The sequence below is a fragment of the Muscardinus avellanarius genome (assembly GCF_963383645.1).
Source record: "Muscardinus avellanarius genome assembly, chromosome: 1".
NCBI lineage: Eukaryota > Metazoa > Chordata > Mammalia > Rodentia > Gliridae > Muscardinus > Muscardinus avellanarius.
The window spans coordinates 34,534,698-34,550,294 of record NC_137786.1 but is presented as its reverse complement, the minus strand read 5'-3'; the positions used below and the strand labels follow the sequence as shown (position 1 = coordinate 34,550,294).

The window sequence follows — 15,597 nt, the reverse complement described above, 5'->3', positions numbered from 1 at the left end:
TTTATATTTTTATTTAGAAACAGGGTCTCTTAAGCCAGCACAGCTGGCTTTGAACCTGTGCAATCCTCCTGTCTCCACCTCCCAAGTGTGGGGATTACAAAGGTGTGCCACCACGCCTGGCTTTACCTCCATTCTCTCCTTTTCTCCTTTCTGTGTTCCTTCCATGAACTGTATCCTTGATCATTAGTTGTTTTTTGTTTTTGTTTGTTTGTTTGTTTGTTTGTACTTGGGATGGAACCCAGGGACATTCTACCTCTAAGCTATACCTCCAGCCCTATATTTTTTTCTTTATTTTGAAACAGGGACTCATTGAGTTGCAAAGAGCCTCACTAAGTAGCTGAGGCTGTCCTCGAACCGTGATCCTCCTGTCTCAGTCTCCCAAATGCTGAGATTACAAGCGTGCACCACCACACCTAACTTGATCATTCTTAATTTCGCTTAATATCTAATTTGTTCTTCACTTACTTCTGTACGATTTTGGATGATTGTTATATGGATTTAACCCTCCCTCACCTAGATAATTGCAATAGCCTCTCTAATGGTATGTTTGTCTTTCTCCTTACACTCAGCCAACCCCCACACCACACTGCTAACCAAATGTATAACTAAAAACACAAGGTCTTGTTGGCCGAGGTGGCACATGCTTGTAATCCGAGTACCTGGGAGGCTGAGACAGGAGGACCATAGGTTCAAGGCCAGCCTCAGCAACTTCATGAGGCCCTATTTCAAAGTAAAAGAAAAAATAAAATAGGGCTGAGGGTGTTACTCAGAAGTAGAATGCCTCTGGGTTGAATCCCCAGTACCACCACCACCACCACCACACACACACACACACACACACACACACACACACACACACAGTCTTTAGGCTAGCTTATAAAACCCTCTACAATCTAGCCTTACTCTTACTGACTGCTCTCTCTCATCTACAACCTCCACTCCGCAAATATACTACGTTCCTGTCATTCCTTGAATAGATTTTGCTGGTTCATCCCACCATGCTATTTTGTTTTACTAAGAATGCCCACAATTGTCTATTAAAAGCCACTCAGTTGTTATCTAACATGAGGCCAACCCATGCCCTCCTCCCAGCCACCCCGTCACGATTAACCTCTCCACAGCTCCACCATGACATTGCTGCGGCGGCGGCGGCTGCTGCTGTAATCGGCATTGTTGTTTTACCAGTTTGTTTCTCTTACTAGACTCTGAGCTTAAAAGTAACTTCAAGGAAACGTGCTTGGCATTGTATTGCCAACAGAGGGGCTTGCTAGATTGCCAGCAAGAATTTGGAAGTTGTTGGGTAGCCAGATGAAAGTCTGGCATATGGACACTGGCATGAAGTCAGCTGAGTGATTTAGCTGGTTAGTGGACAGAATTTCTCTAATGTCACCTCCGTGGGAGGGTCAGCTTGTTGTGTGTCCTTGAGGAACCTCAGAGTCTTTCTGCTCCTTCTCTCCACATCCTCTGATGAATAACAAAGGCACTGGTAGCCCAGCACTACCGTGACTCTGTTTTCCTCACCTTCCGTTCTCCTGCAGTCCATCAAAGAAAAGAAAGCCACCTGCGGCTGGTAGTGATGGAAACAATCCCTTACCATTGTAGAATGGAGCACAAGCCACTTTAGATTCATTATTACATTTCATCAAATCTCACCCACTGACGTGTAGGAACGCGAGCTGTGTAGGCGTTGGGATCTTAAATATATGTATTTCTGGCAAATTCCCAAATGTTTCAAATTTCTAGCTAATATTTGTGCCTATTCCAGAACTCAGTGTCTCATAAGCCATGAATTTTCCCACCTCCTGTCACTGGAGAAAAAGTCTCTACAGAGAGTGTGGAGTGAGACTGGAGCTGAGTTATATGTGTCTCGGTGCTCTCACCGTTTCCTTTGGGCCTCACAGAAAGACGGGCTTTAAACTGCTCTAGATCCTCATGGATCCAATCAATCATTTCTTTACTTAAGTCAATTTTTTTCATTTTAAAAAGAACACATGCTCACTGAAGAAAAAAATTAAATTTAGACGTGTATTTAATTAAAAAATGTAAATAGTCTCTCTGACGCTTGTAAAAGCAGATACTCAGGATGCTGAAGCAGGAGGACTGCGTGAACCCAGGAATTCAAGGCCAGCCTGGGGAACATAGTCAGGCAACATCTCAGGGCATACATATGTTGCAGGAAAGCAAGGTCCCTGAAGTTAGGTGACAAAGATCAGAGTTGGAAGCAGGTCTCTTTATTTACTAGTGAAGCCTCAGCAAGCAGTGCTTCGGGTCTGAGGACCGATGACAAAATATACAAGCTCTTTTATACATTTGGTCACCAACTCTTGGGAAGGGAGGGGTATGCATGAGGAGTGTGTTCTCTAACATAAGCATGATAATAGGAGCAGACCAAGAAATTCATCATTATATGAATCATTAGACTGTTTTTCTTTTCGTCACTGTTCTGTTTATATTTGAGAGAGCCTGTTCTGGAAACCCTGCGCTGTCCTGGGTGACTCTGCTCTGTGTATGTCTGAGTGAGCCTTGGGCTGTCTTATCTTTCTTACTGCCTGTTTGCTTACATCTGAAAAGGAAATTGTGAAGAAGCTTTATTCCTCTCATTTTGCTTTTAGCCAAAGATCATTTTAAGGAAGGGCAAAGCCTGGCGTCCTGCCTCAATACATACGTACAGAGAGTCAAATAGACATAAATGATTTTTTAAAAGTCATTCAGATAGGAAGCCCCAGAAACTGCAGAGAAATACAAGAAATGGAGAATATTTTTATAAAACCAAAATAATTTATATACAGTATTATATACCACACGTTGTTTTTCTTTCCATTGTATTGTCTGCATTTTCCCTTGAAGTTGGACCTTGTTTCCCTTGCATAGGTAAATATGTCAATATGATTTTATTATTTCTAACTGTATGAAGCCAAATTGAGTAAACATAACTTTATTTCTGAATATATATCAAATAAAATAATAAGAAAATAACATTATTGTCATTTTAAGTAAAAAATAAATATATTGGAGTAAAAGTCATTTCTTGCCAGGCGTGGTGGTGCACGCTTGTAATCCCCACACTTGGGAGGCAGAGACAAGAGGATCCATGTTCAAAGCCATCCTTGCTGGCTTAAGAGACCATGTTTCCAAATAAAATATAAAATAGGTCTGGGAGTGTAGCCCAGAGGTAGAAGGGTTCCATCCCCAGTACCACGAAAAAAAAAAAAAAGTCATTTCTTTTTCACAAGATCACTTTCAGCTGGGCATGGTGGCGCATGCTTGTAATCTCAGCATTTGGGAGGCTGGGACAGCCTCAGCTACTTAGTGAGAACCTCTGCAACTTAGTGAGACCCTGTTTCAAAATATAGAATAAAAAATAGGGCAGGGGGTGTAGCTCGGAGGTTGAATGCCCCTGGGTTCCATCCCCAGAACCGCAAAAAAAAAAAAAAAAAAAGAAAAAAAAGAAAGAAACACATGATCACTTTCTATTTTCTTGGTAACCTTATATTTCTTCTTGTTAACCTTATATTTCCAATATCCTGCTAAAAGGTGAGTCATTAGTCTTGAAACACATCTGTCCTATAGCAAACATTTGGGAAGAAATGAATTGGCACATATGGGGGTGGGTGTTACCTTCCTAACTAGCTTTATCCCACCACATATTTCAAAACATTTGCTTCAAGTCACTGTGTTCTACTCTGTGAATGTGAAATCTTCAAGTGATAATTTTACATGATATGTGAAAATCCCTGGAACTCACAATGTTATACAGCAGCCAGTCTACGTGGCAGGGAACCATGATGAATTTTTTATTTTGTTTTTAAAATATTTTTTCTATGAATATGCTCTATGATGAATACACATAGAACATTTCAGCAAAGAGTATTTTTTGTACTGCAAAAAATACTTCTAGGAACTATAATGGAGAGATTATATAAAATTCATGGTAAGTCACTTATTTTGACAATGTCATGAATAATGCTTTTAATAGAATGAAGTTTGAACAGAGATTCTTAAAGGTACTAGACAGCAAAACCTATGCTATGTTGAAAGTCATTAATACCGTAAAAAACACCATATACGTGATTTTATAACTAGTGAACCCTAAATTATCATATCACCAGGGAACTAAAATATAGCAGCACGGTACCATCCTACACTCTATCTCCTTGATACATTTTCTTACATAAATCCATAGTCATTGATGTCTCTCCTCTCCTCCTCTCCTCTCCTCTCTTCCCTTCCCTTCCCTTCCCTTCCCTTCCCTTCCCTTCCCTTCCCTTCCCTTCCCTTCCCTTCTCTCTCTCTCTCTCTCTCTCTCTCTCTCTCTCTCTCTCTCTCTCTCTCTCTCTCTCTCTCCCTCCTTCCCCCCCAATAGATTCATCAATAAAAGAAAAGCTAAGGCAGGCACAAACTACTAACTACTATTTCTAGTCATAGAAAGAACTATTATCATGTTCTTAACACACAGTGCTTTGTCCAGGCCTGCAAATTTTTAGCATAATTCAATTTTCAAAAGTAAATTACTTAAGCCTGGCATGGTGGCACATGCTTATAATGACAGTATTTGGGAGGCTGAGACAGGAGGATCACAGCTGAGTCTACGGCCAGCCTCAGCTAATTAGTGAGGCCCTCTGCAACTTAGTGAGATCCTGTTTCAAAACAAAGAATAAGAAATAGGGATGGGGGTGTAGTTTGGAGGTAAAATGCACCTAGGTTCAATTCCCAGTACCTCAGAAAAAAAGTAAATTACTTAAAAGCATAGGAAAATAAAAATTCTTAAATTTTGAAAATGGTGATCATATTCTCTTTGTTTTAAACTTTATTTTCTACTATCTTCTGGAGGCTTCTTCATTTTTGTTTTTTGTTCTTTCAGTTCTGAAGATTGCACTCAGGGCTTTACACTTGCCAAGCAAGTGCACTACCACTGAACTCTATACAGCTCTCTCTCTCGTGTGTGTGTGTGTGTGTGTGTGTGTGTGTGTGTGTGTGTGTGGTACTGGAGGTAGAACCCAGGAACTTTTCTACCTCCATGCTATACTCCCAGACCTATATTTTTATGTTTTATTTAGAAACAGAAACAGGGTCTCATTAAGTTGCTGAGAGTGTCACTAAGTAGCTGAGGTTGGGGCTGGATTTGAACCTGTGCAATCTCAGCCCCCAGCTTTTTTTGGGGGGTGGTGGTACTGGGGTTCCTAGAAACCTTTCCACCTCCGGGCTACACTCCCAGACCTATTTTTGTATTTTTTTTTTAATTTGGAAACAGGGTCTCTTAGGCCAGCGAGACTGGCTTCAAACGTGCGCGATCCTCCTGTCTCTGCCTCCCAAGCACAGGGATTACAAGAGTGCGCCACCACGCCCTGCAGCCCCCAGCTCTTTTTAAATATTAATTTTGAGACAGGGCCTCACTGAGTAGTGTTACAGGCATATGGCACTGTGCCTGCCTCTTCTAGAGTTCTTAATTTTTTTTCTTGAAAAATCTTAAATATATTTGATGCTAGACTAATCCCAGTATTTTAAAAGTTTATAATTATATATATATATATATGTGTGTGTGTGTATATATATATATATATATATATATAGTATAATTTTCTTCCAATTTTAGTTGGGAGACTTTATGGCACTCATAATATCATTGACTTCAATGTTAAAACTTTAGCTCATATACATCATTATTTCTTAATTATTAACATAAACATGAATACATCATAGAAAATAGAAATGCTTACTACTTTTTATTTTCCATTGTTTCCTAAAGAAAAAAATCTAATTTTAAAATAAAACCATCAATTTTAACTAATAAAAAACCCTGTAATTATTATTCTCTAGAGAACTTCAAATTTTATTTTACCCACAAATATAGATACAGATAAGGACTATTTCAGTTGCTGGAACTATCACACAAATCTAATTCAAGCAGGTCCTGATAGGGAAGGCCTGAGGTCCCAGCTACTCAGGAGGCTGCGGCAGGAAGACCATTTGAACCCAGGAGTCTATGGCCAGCCTGATAAACTTAGACTTTGTCTCAGAAAAAAACAAATCTACAGTTTTTCTACAAGCTTTTTTTTTTTTTTTTTTTTTTTTTTTTTTTGGTGGTACTGGGGTTCCTGGAAGCCCTTCTACCTCCGGGCTGCACTCCCAGACCTATTTTTACATTTTATTTGGAAACAGGGTCTCCTAAACCAGCGCGCGCGGATGGCTTTGAACCTGCGCGATCCTCCTGTCCCTGCCTCCCAAGTGCGGGGATTACAAGCGTGCGCCACCACGCCCCGCTCTACAAGCTTTTTATCTGCACAGATTTATTTTCTTTTGAGAGGCATATAAAGATATAATTTGTTAGACATGAGTTTATCCCCTTTCAAAAATTATGCTAAATTATTATATATCCCTTAATTTAAAAACATACTCTATTAACTTGAAATGATCTGTGATATCAAAGGTTACCGAGAGACCATAGAAATTAACTATAAGCATTCTTACATTAATAATTACTGCTACTTTCACTTTAATTGCAATTAGAAGATATAACATGGTCTAAGTTTTCATACTGAGAAAAATATTACTTTATTGTGTTATTATTTGATATAACCTTCATTACTTTTATACTACAAAAATCCAATGATAGCTTTGATTCTTTTTTTCCCAGATATGATGCTTATGAACAGTTTTCTTTAAAAACTAGGATGCTTCTTAAGCCGGGCGTGGTGGCGCACGCTTGTAATCCCAGCATTCGGGAGGCTGAGACCGGAGGATCGCGGTTCGCGGACAACCTCAGCTACTTAGTGAGGCTCTCTGCAACTCAGTGAGACCCGATTTCAAAATAAAGAATAAAAAATAGAGCAGGGGGTGTAGCTCGGAGGTCGAATGCCCCTGGGTTCCAGGATGCTTCTTGATAAAATGTTTTATAAAATTTTCTTTTTAATCCTGGAATACCTCAAGGAAAAGTTTATTTTCTGAAAATTGAGTCTATAATTTCAATTGTCTGTACTTGAAAATAATTGCATTTTGAATCAACTGCAAAATAAAATTAGTATTATTTAAATGTTTTACTTTTAAAATATTCACTTGTATGAATATTTGCTTATGGCTTCCTATTTAATTGTAACACATTTACTCTGATGTAGAAACAAAGTTAGATCTGAAATATAACAAGACCAACAGATTGACTTAGTGAGAAATTATTTAGAGACATATACATATATGTATGTATGTATATTTGCAATACTAGAGATTGAACCCAGGGGTCTTCTACCTCTGAGCTATACCCCCAACCCTATATTTTTTATTCTTTATTTTGAAACAAGGACTTGCTAAGCTGCAGAAGGTCTCACTAAGTAGCTGAGGCTGTCCGAGAACAGTGATGCTCCTGTCACAGCCTCCCAAGTACTGAGATTATAAGCATGCGCCACCATACCCATCTTAGAGACTATATTGAAGGTGCAATAATACTAATAAACTCAAGAATATAACAAATTGTAGGCACTAACACCAAATGAACAATTCCCAGGGTTTGTAAGATGTCAGCAGACATTCTTAAGAAAAATAGTCCATACTTTTCCTGAGTAAAATTTTTATAGTTAAGGGCTAATACAAGGTCTGCCCCCAAACAAAAATAAAAAGAAAACAAAACCTTAGTTGTCTTGCAAAAAATGTTTGTTTTCTACTTAATCTGGGCATCAATAAAATCTCTGGCTTGTGTTCTTCTAAGAATACTTTTATTTCATAAATAGTGAAATATAAAATGCTAGCACCCACAAGTGACAAAAACCTGTACAGAAAGTTCTCCCATACATGTGAGAGCAATTTTGTGACAATTTAAGGAACATTCTCTCCCAAGAAGTTATTACCTTAATGGCATCTGAAAGAGGAGTTGAACACAGTTCTGAATCTGCTCAACATGATAAAAATCACAAAGGTTAAGTCTTAAATCTGGTGATATTTAAATACATATAAACAGATTTTTTTTAATCTGTGCCTACTCAAATCTTTCTAAAACTGGGTCATATGAGTAACACACTGAAGAAATAGATTAAAATCTGAGTGATACATGTGCTTTGAGCTGTAGAAGTTTAGAGAAAAAGATTATTATTATTTTAATTTAAAGAGGAAAGAAGGAAAGATTGTTAATGGAGGAAAAAAGAGAGATTGGAGGGAGAAAAGTTAGGAAGAAAAGGAGAAAAAAGAAGAAGAGAAAGTGGACTCAACTTTTAAAATGGGTCATATTCAAAGATAGATAATTATTCAATAAAATATGTAATAATTATTCATTTGTCAATTTCTTGAAATAAGTATTAAAGATTTTTCAAACCTGTACATGTAAATAAAATTTATTTTCTTTTTCTTTCATAGATGGTTATGTTCTTCGGAGTCATCTAGTAGACAAGTAAGCCCATTTTCTTCTACTATATTTGAAAAAAGAGTCCTGTGAATTTCTTTAAGAAAGATTACTAACTGGGCGTGGTGACACACTCTTGTAATCCCGCATTCAGGAGGCTGAGACTAGAGGATCGCGGTTCGCTGACAGACTCAGCTACTTAGCGAGGCCCTCTGCAACTCAGTGAGACCCTGTTTCAAAATAAAGAATAAAAAAACAGGGCAGGGGGTGTAGCTCGGAGGTTGAATGTCCCTGGGTTCCATCCCCAGACCTACAAAAAAAGAAAGATTACTAATATCACTTAACATAATCTACTGGACCATCATAAGTAAACTGAAAATAATATGTTATACTAATATCAATATGGTAGTATTCATAATAAAGTTTAGGTTTTCATTAAGTGCCACCTTAAATAGGTAGGAAGCCCTTTTCACTCATGATTATATATTCATAATTTTAAATACTCATTGGACTTTCCACTCAGTCACTAAAACTGGTCAAAACCACTCTGAATCACCTTCCATTTGCTAATTAATATAGTGATAGCATTGAATGAATTAGGGACCAAATAGTGTCTATATAGTAAGTGCTAGTATAACAGCTTATAGTTCAGTCCCTAATTGAGAATATTTCTATGTGTATGCCAGGCATAGTAGACTACTGTGTTGCCTTTATTGGAAACAGGCCAGAAAAAAAAGACAGTGGTCTTTTTTTTCTATCCTTCTATCCTTATGAATAGATATTGTCCCCTTATGAATAGATATTGTCACAGCCTGGTACTGTGTGCCACTGGAGTCCTCCAAAATGTTTTAAGTTTTGACTCCAAGAAACATAGTGCAAGAAATAAACTCTCATCAGGTTAGGTCTTATACCAATATAAAGATTTATGGAATTCACCATAATGGGAAAAGCAAAGAGGATTCCCAAATTCTTTATCCATAACAATTTGACAAAATAAAGACTAAAATGGGCTGGAAGTGTCGCTCAGAAGTAGAATGTACCTGGGTTCCAGCCCCATTGCTGTAAGAGAGAGAGAGAGAAAGAGAGAGAGAGAGAGAGAGAGAGAGAGAATCAGAAAGAGACAAATCAATGTTAAGAGTACTATCAGCAAACTACTAAAGAGTTGAGGGAAAAAAATAATCATTTTTCCTTAGAGTATCAATTACAGTAGTAGGCATAGGATGTTTCAAGAGGGTTTTGTTCAATGAAATATACAAATTTTATGTAAAGAATGTGTAACAAAGAGGACAACATCCTCAACATCAATTACTGTAGAATGACTTAAGAGAAAATATAGATACCAATAAACCCAGCTACTCTGGAGGCTGAGGCAGGGGGATCACAAGTTTAAGACCAGCCTGGGAAACTTAATGAGACCCTGTATCCAAAGAAAAATTTAAAGTGCTGGGTATGCTGAGATTTCACCTAACTCCAACTAGACTGGCAATCAGTCAAAACACAAACAACAACAAACGCTGGTGAGGATGTGGAGAAGTAGGAACTCTAATACATTGTTGGTGGGATTGCAAATTAGTGCAACCACTTTGGAAAACAGTATGGAGGATCCTCAGAAGAATGGGAATGAATTTACCATATGATCCAGCAATACCACCTCTGAGTATCTACCCAAAAAGAATGGAAACCAAACTACCAAACTAATGCATGTGCATCTGTGTTCATAGCTGCACAATTCACAACTGCCAAACTAAGGAACCAGCCAAGGTGTTTGTCAACAGATGAATGAATTACAAAACTATGAGATATGTACACAATGGAATTTTACTCAGCCATTAAGAAAAATGCAATTATGTAATTTATAAGAAAATGGATGGAACTGGAGAACATTATGCTAAGTGAGATTAGTCAGGCACAAAAAATAAGAAATCGGATGCTTTAATATGCAAAAGCTAGGGGAAAAATGTGTCATAGGAGGAACTATAGACAAAGAAGGAGATATTATTGATCAGCAAATAAAGCAACCTAACTGAGGGGATGGGAGTGGGGAAGAGGGAAATTCTCTAATGTTCATGATATACTTTAACAAACATATCAAACTCAATCACTAAGCCAAACAAGAAAAGGAGGGAAGGGGAAGAGAATGGAGCAAGAATTAGGCAAGGGCTAATTGGGTGATGTGTGTGTGTATGTCTCCACCATCTTGTACTACATTAAGATGTATGACTACAATACACCAATAAAAAATGTAAAAATGAAAATAAGTAAAAAAAAGAAAGAAAAAGAAAAAACAGCCGGGCGTGGTGGCACACGCTTGTAATCCCAGCATTCAGGAGGCTGAGACAGGAGGATCACAGTTCGCAGGCAGCCTCAGTTACTCAGTGAGGCTCTTTACAACTCAGTGAGACCCTGTTTCAAAATAAAGACTAAAATGGCTGGGAGTGTCGCTCAGAAGTAGAATGTACCTGGGTTCCAGCCCCATTGCTGAGAGAGAGAGAGAGAGAGAGAGAGAGAGAGAGAGAGAGAGAGAGAGAGAGAGAGAGAGAATTCACTGTTTGGGGTTTTCAGTGAAAATTTGTTGCTGTGCTTGCCAGTATTATCTTGCAGTTCCATTTATGCTGCTGCTATAGAATGAGGGGAGAAATTAGCAATTTAAATGATTTCAGAGTAAGCTCTTAAAATCAGGTGAGGGTGAATAGGATATACCGTTAGATGATTTTTAACATTTCTTTCTTTATAAAGGTCACATCTTAACATCTTAAACATTTTCTGCAGAAATTGGGAGTTATAGGTAGAAGACATTAAATGAATATCTTAAAAAAAAAAAAAAGGCTGGGGATGTAGCTCATAGGTAGAGCATTTGCCTAGCAATTCAAGACCCTGAGCTTAATTCTCAGTGCAGAGAGAGAGAGAGAGAGAGAGAGAGAGAGAGAGAGAGAGAGAGAGAGAGAGAGAGAGAGAGATTGGTTCACCATGTAATAAACATTTATTGAAGGAATGACAGAAAAATCTGTTCTCTTTGCATTTGCATCATATTTCTATCAGCCAAACCCTCCCTCAACCTCAGAGAAAGGATCCAAACAGAAGACACAGGCGCTCACAGCATCTGCCATAGTTGGCAACAGTGTGAAGGCCCTGCTGCTGCTTTTGTGATAAAGCACAGAGATGGGACAGGAACCCAGAGTGGTCTGGCCTGAGTGATAAAGCCACCTCACGTTTCTGAATTTTGGTATCCCATATTTCAAGATTGTGTTTATATTTATAATGTCATATTTTTATTATTTACAGGTCTCTCTTTCCCTTAGTAGGTCTCCCTAAGTTACTGTGCACTGGCCTTGTACTTGCGATCCTCCTGTCTCAGCCTCTCAAGTACTAGGATTAGAGGCATGTGCCACTGTGCTTGACAGATTACAAACTTCTTAAAATCAAAGCTTGTGTCTTATTCATATTTATGCCTTTTGCTACATAGGAAGGCCTTGATACATTTGTTGACTAGAATACTTCACAGATTCAGGACCAGGCAAAACCTGAAATGTATAAAGGTAGCCCAAAGTGCTGTTATGGATGCTACCTGAATATTTTTAGGATTATATAACAACAGTATCTTGGCTGTTTATCGTAATATAGCTAATATTTATATTTTTTAAACTGATAGTTACAAGTTATAATTAGAACCATGTGAAAACAATACAATATTTGAAATTCAAGAAAAAGTATGAATCTGGTTTTAATAAATGAAAAAATGTGCTCCCGTTTTTGGGTAAGGCCCTAGTGGAGCGCTGACCGTGATCGCTTCTCAGGGAGCACGGCTGTGCTCTGGCCACACATTCTAAAGATGGGCAGGGCCTACTCTGTGCACTCGAGGCAGATTTCAATTATTCCATTTGTAGACTAAAACAACAAGATGAGATAAAGTCAGCGAAAGAAGAGAAGCAAAGGAATGTGAAACTTCTTTCCACTTATAAACACATAACATGTAAACTCCTTGCCATTGAAAGCCTAAAATATAAAAAGTATATTATTGCCCTTTTCTTCTATCCGCTGCTTTAATGTTGGAAAGACATTGTCTATAAAATAAAAATATTTTTTTATTTGCAGTGATGGAGAGATCTATGATGATATTGCTGACGGTAAGTCTCATATAGCACCTACTGTGGAGAATGGTAACACTGAATTTACTCTTAATACAATATTGAAAATAGATTGTTGGATTAATTACAGCCTTCCAATCTGATCAGAATTTAAGGAAAGGAAAACACTCTGGTATCATGGGAGAAGAATTATTTTTCACATAGGGTTGGAAATTAAGATAAAAACTCTTATTTTCTTTAAAAAGAGAAGTATAAAAATATTTGGTGGATTTTTTTTTATTGTACCATGAATCTTTTTTTTTGAGAGACAGTACTAGGGATTGAACCCAGGGGCATTCTACCTCTGAGCTGCACCCCCCAGCTCACTTTTTGTATTTTGTTTTGAAACAGGGTCTTGCTAGGTTGCTAAGAGTCTCAGTACTTGCTGAGGCTTTCCTCAAACCCACAATCCTCCTGAATCAGGCTCCCAAGTACTGGGACTACAGATGTGCACCATCACTCCTTGCTGGCGCCATGACTCTTAAGAATTTCTTTTATTCACTCTTGTTCAATTAATAGGTACTTATTTCATAACTAATAATACCAGTATGAGCATTATGCACTTCTAAATTATCACTTAAATTACTCTTAGTGAGTATAGTGATACTGATTTTGTTTTTTAGTTTTAAAGTAAATAATACTGATATTTTATATTTTCAACTTCATTCAGACCAATAACAAAAAAGCAGATTTATTTAAGTTTCAGGTCAAAAAAATATATCTTGGGTCTCATTTTGATGGTGAGTAAATCTATCTGGGAATTTTTCTGGAACCGAACTCTAAGCAGTGAAAATTAAATACACGGTTTTTCGTTTAACTAGTTTCTCATAAAGTGGGGTTGTTTTACTACTGTTTTTAATCCTAAACTAACAGAGTATGAATTACTTTGGAACACTGAACGAGTACATATTTTATAAAGTACATTTACATTTGTATTCTTTTTCCTTCAGGTTGCATCTATGACAATGACTAGTCTTCAGCTTGCTCTGTTCTGCTATCTCCTTAGTTGCCAACATGAAGTCTGGGCTCTAACTGGTATATGTTATTGGGTATCATAGAAAACTAATGTACAAAACCATTACCACTTTTTAAGAAATTCTGATCAACTTTATACAATTTTATAATTTTGAACTGCCAATTTAAAATAACCTCCCTGCCTTGTCAATATCCCAAAAGACTGTATTAGTAGGGTATAAGAATTATTAAATACACCATTTCTGCTTTGTCTACAACTGTCAATATTCTCCTTTTAGATCATCAATAGACAATCTCACCTAGCCCCACCTTCCACAAAAGGAAAGAAAAAAAGTAAATCATTCAGAAGAGATAGCTGTTCTGTCTTTAAAAAATAATAAAGAAGAAGAAATAATGTAAAAAAGAAATTTTAAAACAATCCACAAGAATAAATACTGTTATCTGTACCTCTATTTATGATAGTATCTTATATTCTTTATTCAAATGATCATGTGTGTGTGTGTGTGTGTGTGTGTGTGTGTGTGTGTGTGTGTTTTACTGGAGATGGAACCAAAAGGCCTTCTACCTCCAGGCTACACCCCCAGACCTATTTTGTTTTTTGTTTGGAAACAGGGTCTCACTAAGTTGCTGAGAGCCTCACTAAATTGCTGAGCTGGCTTCAAGCCTGTGATCCTCTTGTCTCAGCCTCCCAAGTACTGGGATTACAAGTGTGACCTCTCTATCATCCAATCACCCCAGCTTGAAACCTGCAAGCTGCTCTTCTGTGCTTTCATTCCTCACATTTGATTAAGCATTAAATGGAGCTCTCAGAATACAAGGACTCTGTCTTGGGTTTTGGGGGGTTTTATGTTGTTTTTTTGTGTGTGGTACTAGGAATAGAACCCAGGGTCATTCTACCTCTGAGCTATACCCCTAACCCTATTTTTTATTCTTTATTTTAAAACAGGGTCTCACTGAGTTGCAAAGGGTCTCATTATTAGCTGATGCTGTCCACGAGCTGCAATCCTCCTGTCTCAGCGTCCCAAATGCTGGGATGACAAGCGTGCACCACCACGCCTGGCTTTTTTTTTTTTTTTTACATATGTTTTAAATGCTATTTGAAGCCTTTCATTGTATGTTCAAGAATAAAAGAATAAATGAATAATATGTCTACAAAGAACATGTTACCCAGTGGGCTGTCACTGTAGTTTTGTGGTTACTGCGTCAGATGCTTTAGGAACTGCAGTAGCTCGATGCCTGAGCCAGGCCTCTTAGACTTATCAACATGTGAGTCTCTGGTGACCTTAGATAGACTTATAGAGCAATGAGGAAGAAGCCAGTTATGCCGGTGTCCCTGATGGGCTTTCTGGAATCAGATGCTGGGATAGTTTGTATTTCGAGGTGTCTATTAGGGATCAATCTTTGTAAAAGAAAGTAGAGGAAGCATTTAGAGGAAACGAGGTGAACTGCAATGCAGACCTGACGAAACTTCAGCCAACTGGAAGGCGCCTCTGGAGGAAATGCCACCATCGCGTATCTCCCTTCAGGCCAAAATGGCCCTCCCTCTCCCAGCTCATCACCATGTGTGGGCCACCCTGGGAAGGTCAGCATGACCTTGTACGAGATGGCTGCAGCTGTGGCACACATGGAAGAAGCAGACAGATGAAGGCCAACCCCCCCCCCCCGCCCCAGGCAGCAGCAAATCTTTCCTTGAAGGGGCTCTGGCAGCCCATCTTCTCCACAAAGGGATGGAGAGGTGAATGGGAGTTGGAAACTGAGACAAAACATGGAGATTTATTTCCAGAAATTTTACCATAAAAAGAGGAACATGGTGTAAATGATGGCCATATGGGAAAATAAAGTGAAGAAAGGTCGTATTTACGTTGTTCTGGGAAATTCTTTTCTAAGATCGAAAAGACTTAATCTCATCCAAAAGCTGGTTAGAAGGAACCAGTTGAAAGGGATAAAAATTGTAAGGGAGATAGGAGATGATTAAGAAGCAAAGTTTCTTGATAAAACATGAATTTGGACAGAAATAAACTATGAATTACAAATACTGTTTTCCTAAAAATTCTTATTACATCTGTGAAATGCTAAGCATTGTTCTGGGCATATTATAAGGACTCAAATATTGCCTATTCTTATTATTATGACTAGTTTGGAAATACCTGGTGATGTTGCCTATGTGGTCACAAA

The 15,597-nt window shown here is 38.0% G+C and overlaps 1 protein-coding gene across 2 annotated transcripts in view; it reads left to right on the top strand.

Moving 5' to 3' along the window:
* The window catches only part of FYB1 (FYN binding protein 1), a gene marked incomplete at its 3' end in the record, with an annotated part of 107,822 nt that extends 94,402 nt beyond the window's left edge, over window positions 1–13,420 (top strand). For both annotated transcript variants that reach the window (XM_080705231.1, XM_080705230.1), the window contains 3 exons: window positions 8,338–8,371; window positions 12,416–12,447; window positions 13,398–13,420. In XM_080705231.1, coding sequence (XP_080561357.1) covers window positions 8,338–8,371; window positions 12,416–12,447; window positions 13,398–13,420 — 89 coding nt within the window. The remainder of the gene's footprint in view (window positions 1–8,337; window positions 8,372–12,415; window positions 12,448–13,397) is intronic.
* Between the last annotated feature and the right edge of the window lie 2,177 nt (window positions 13,421–15,597).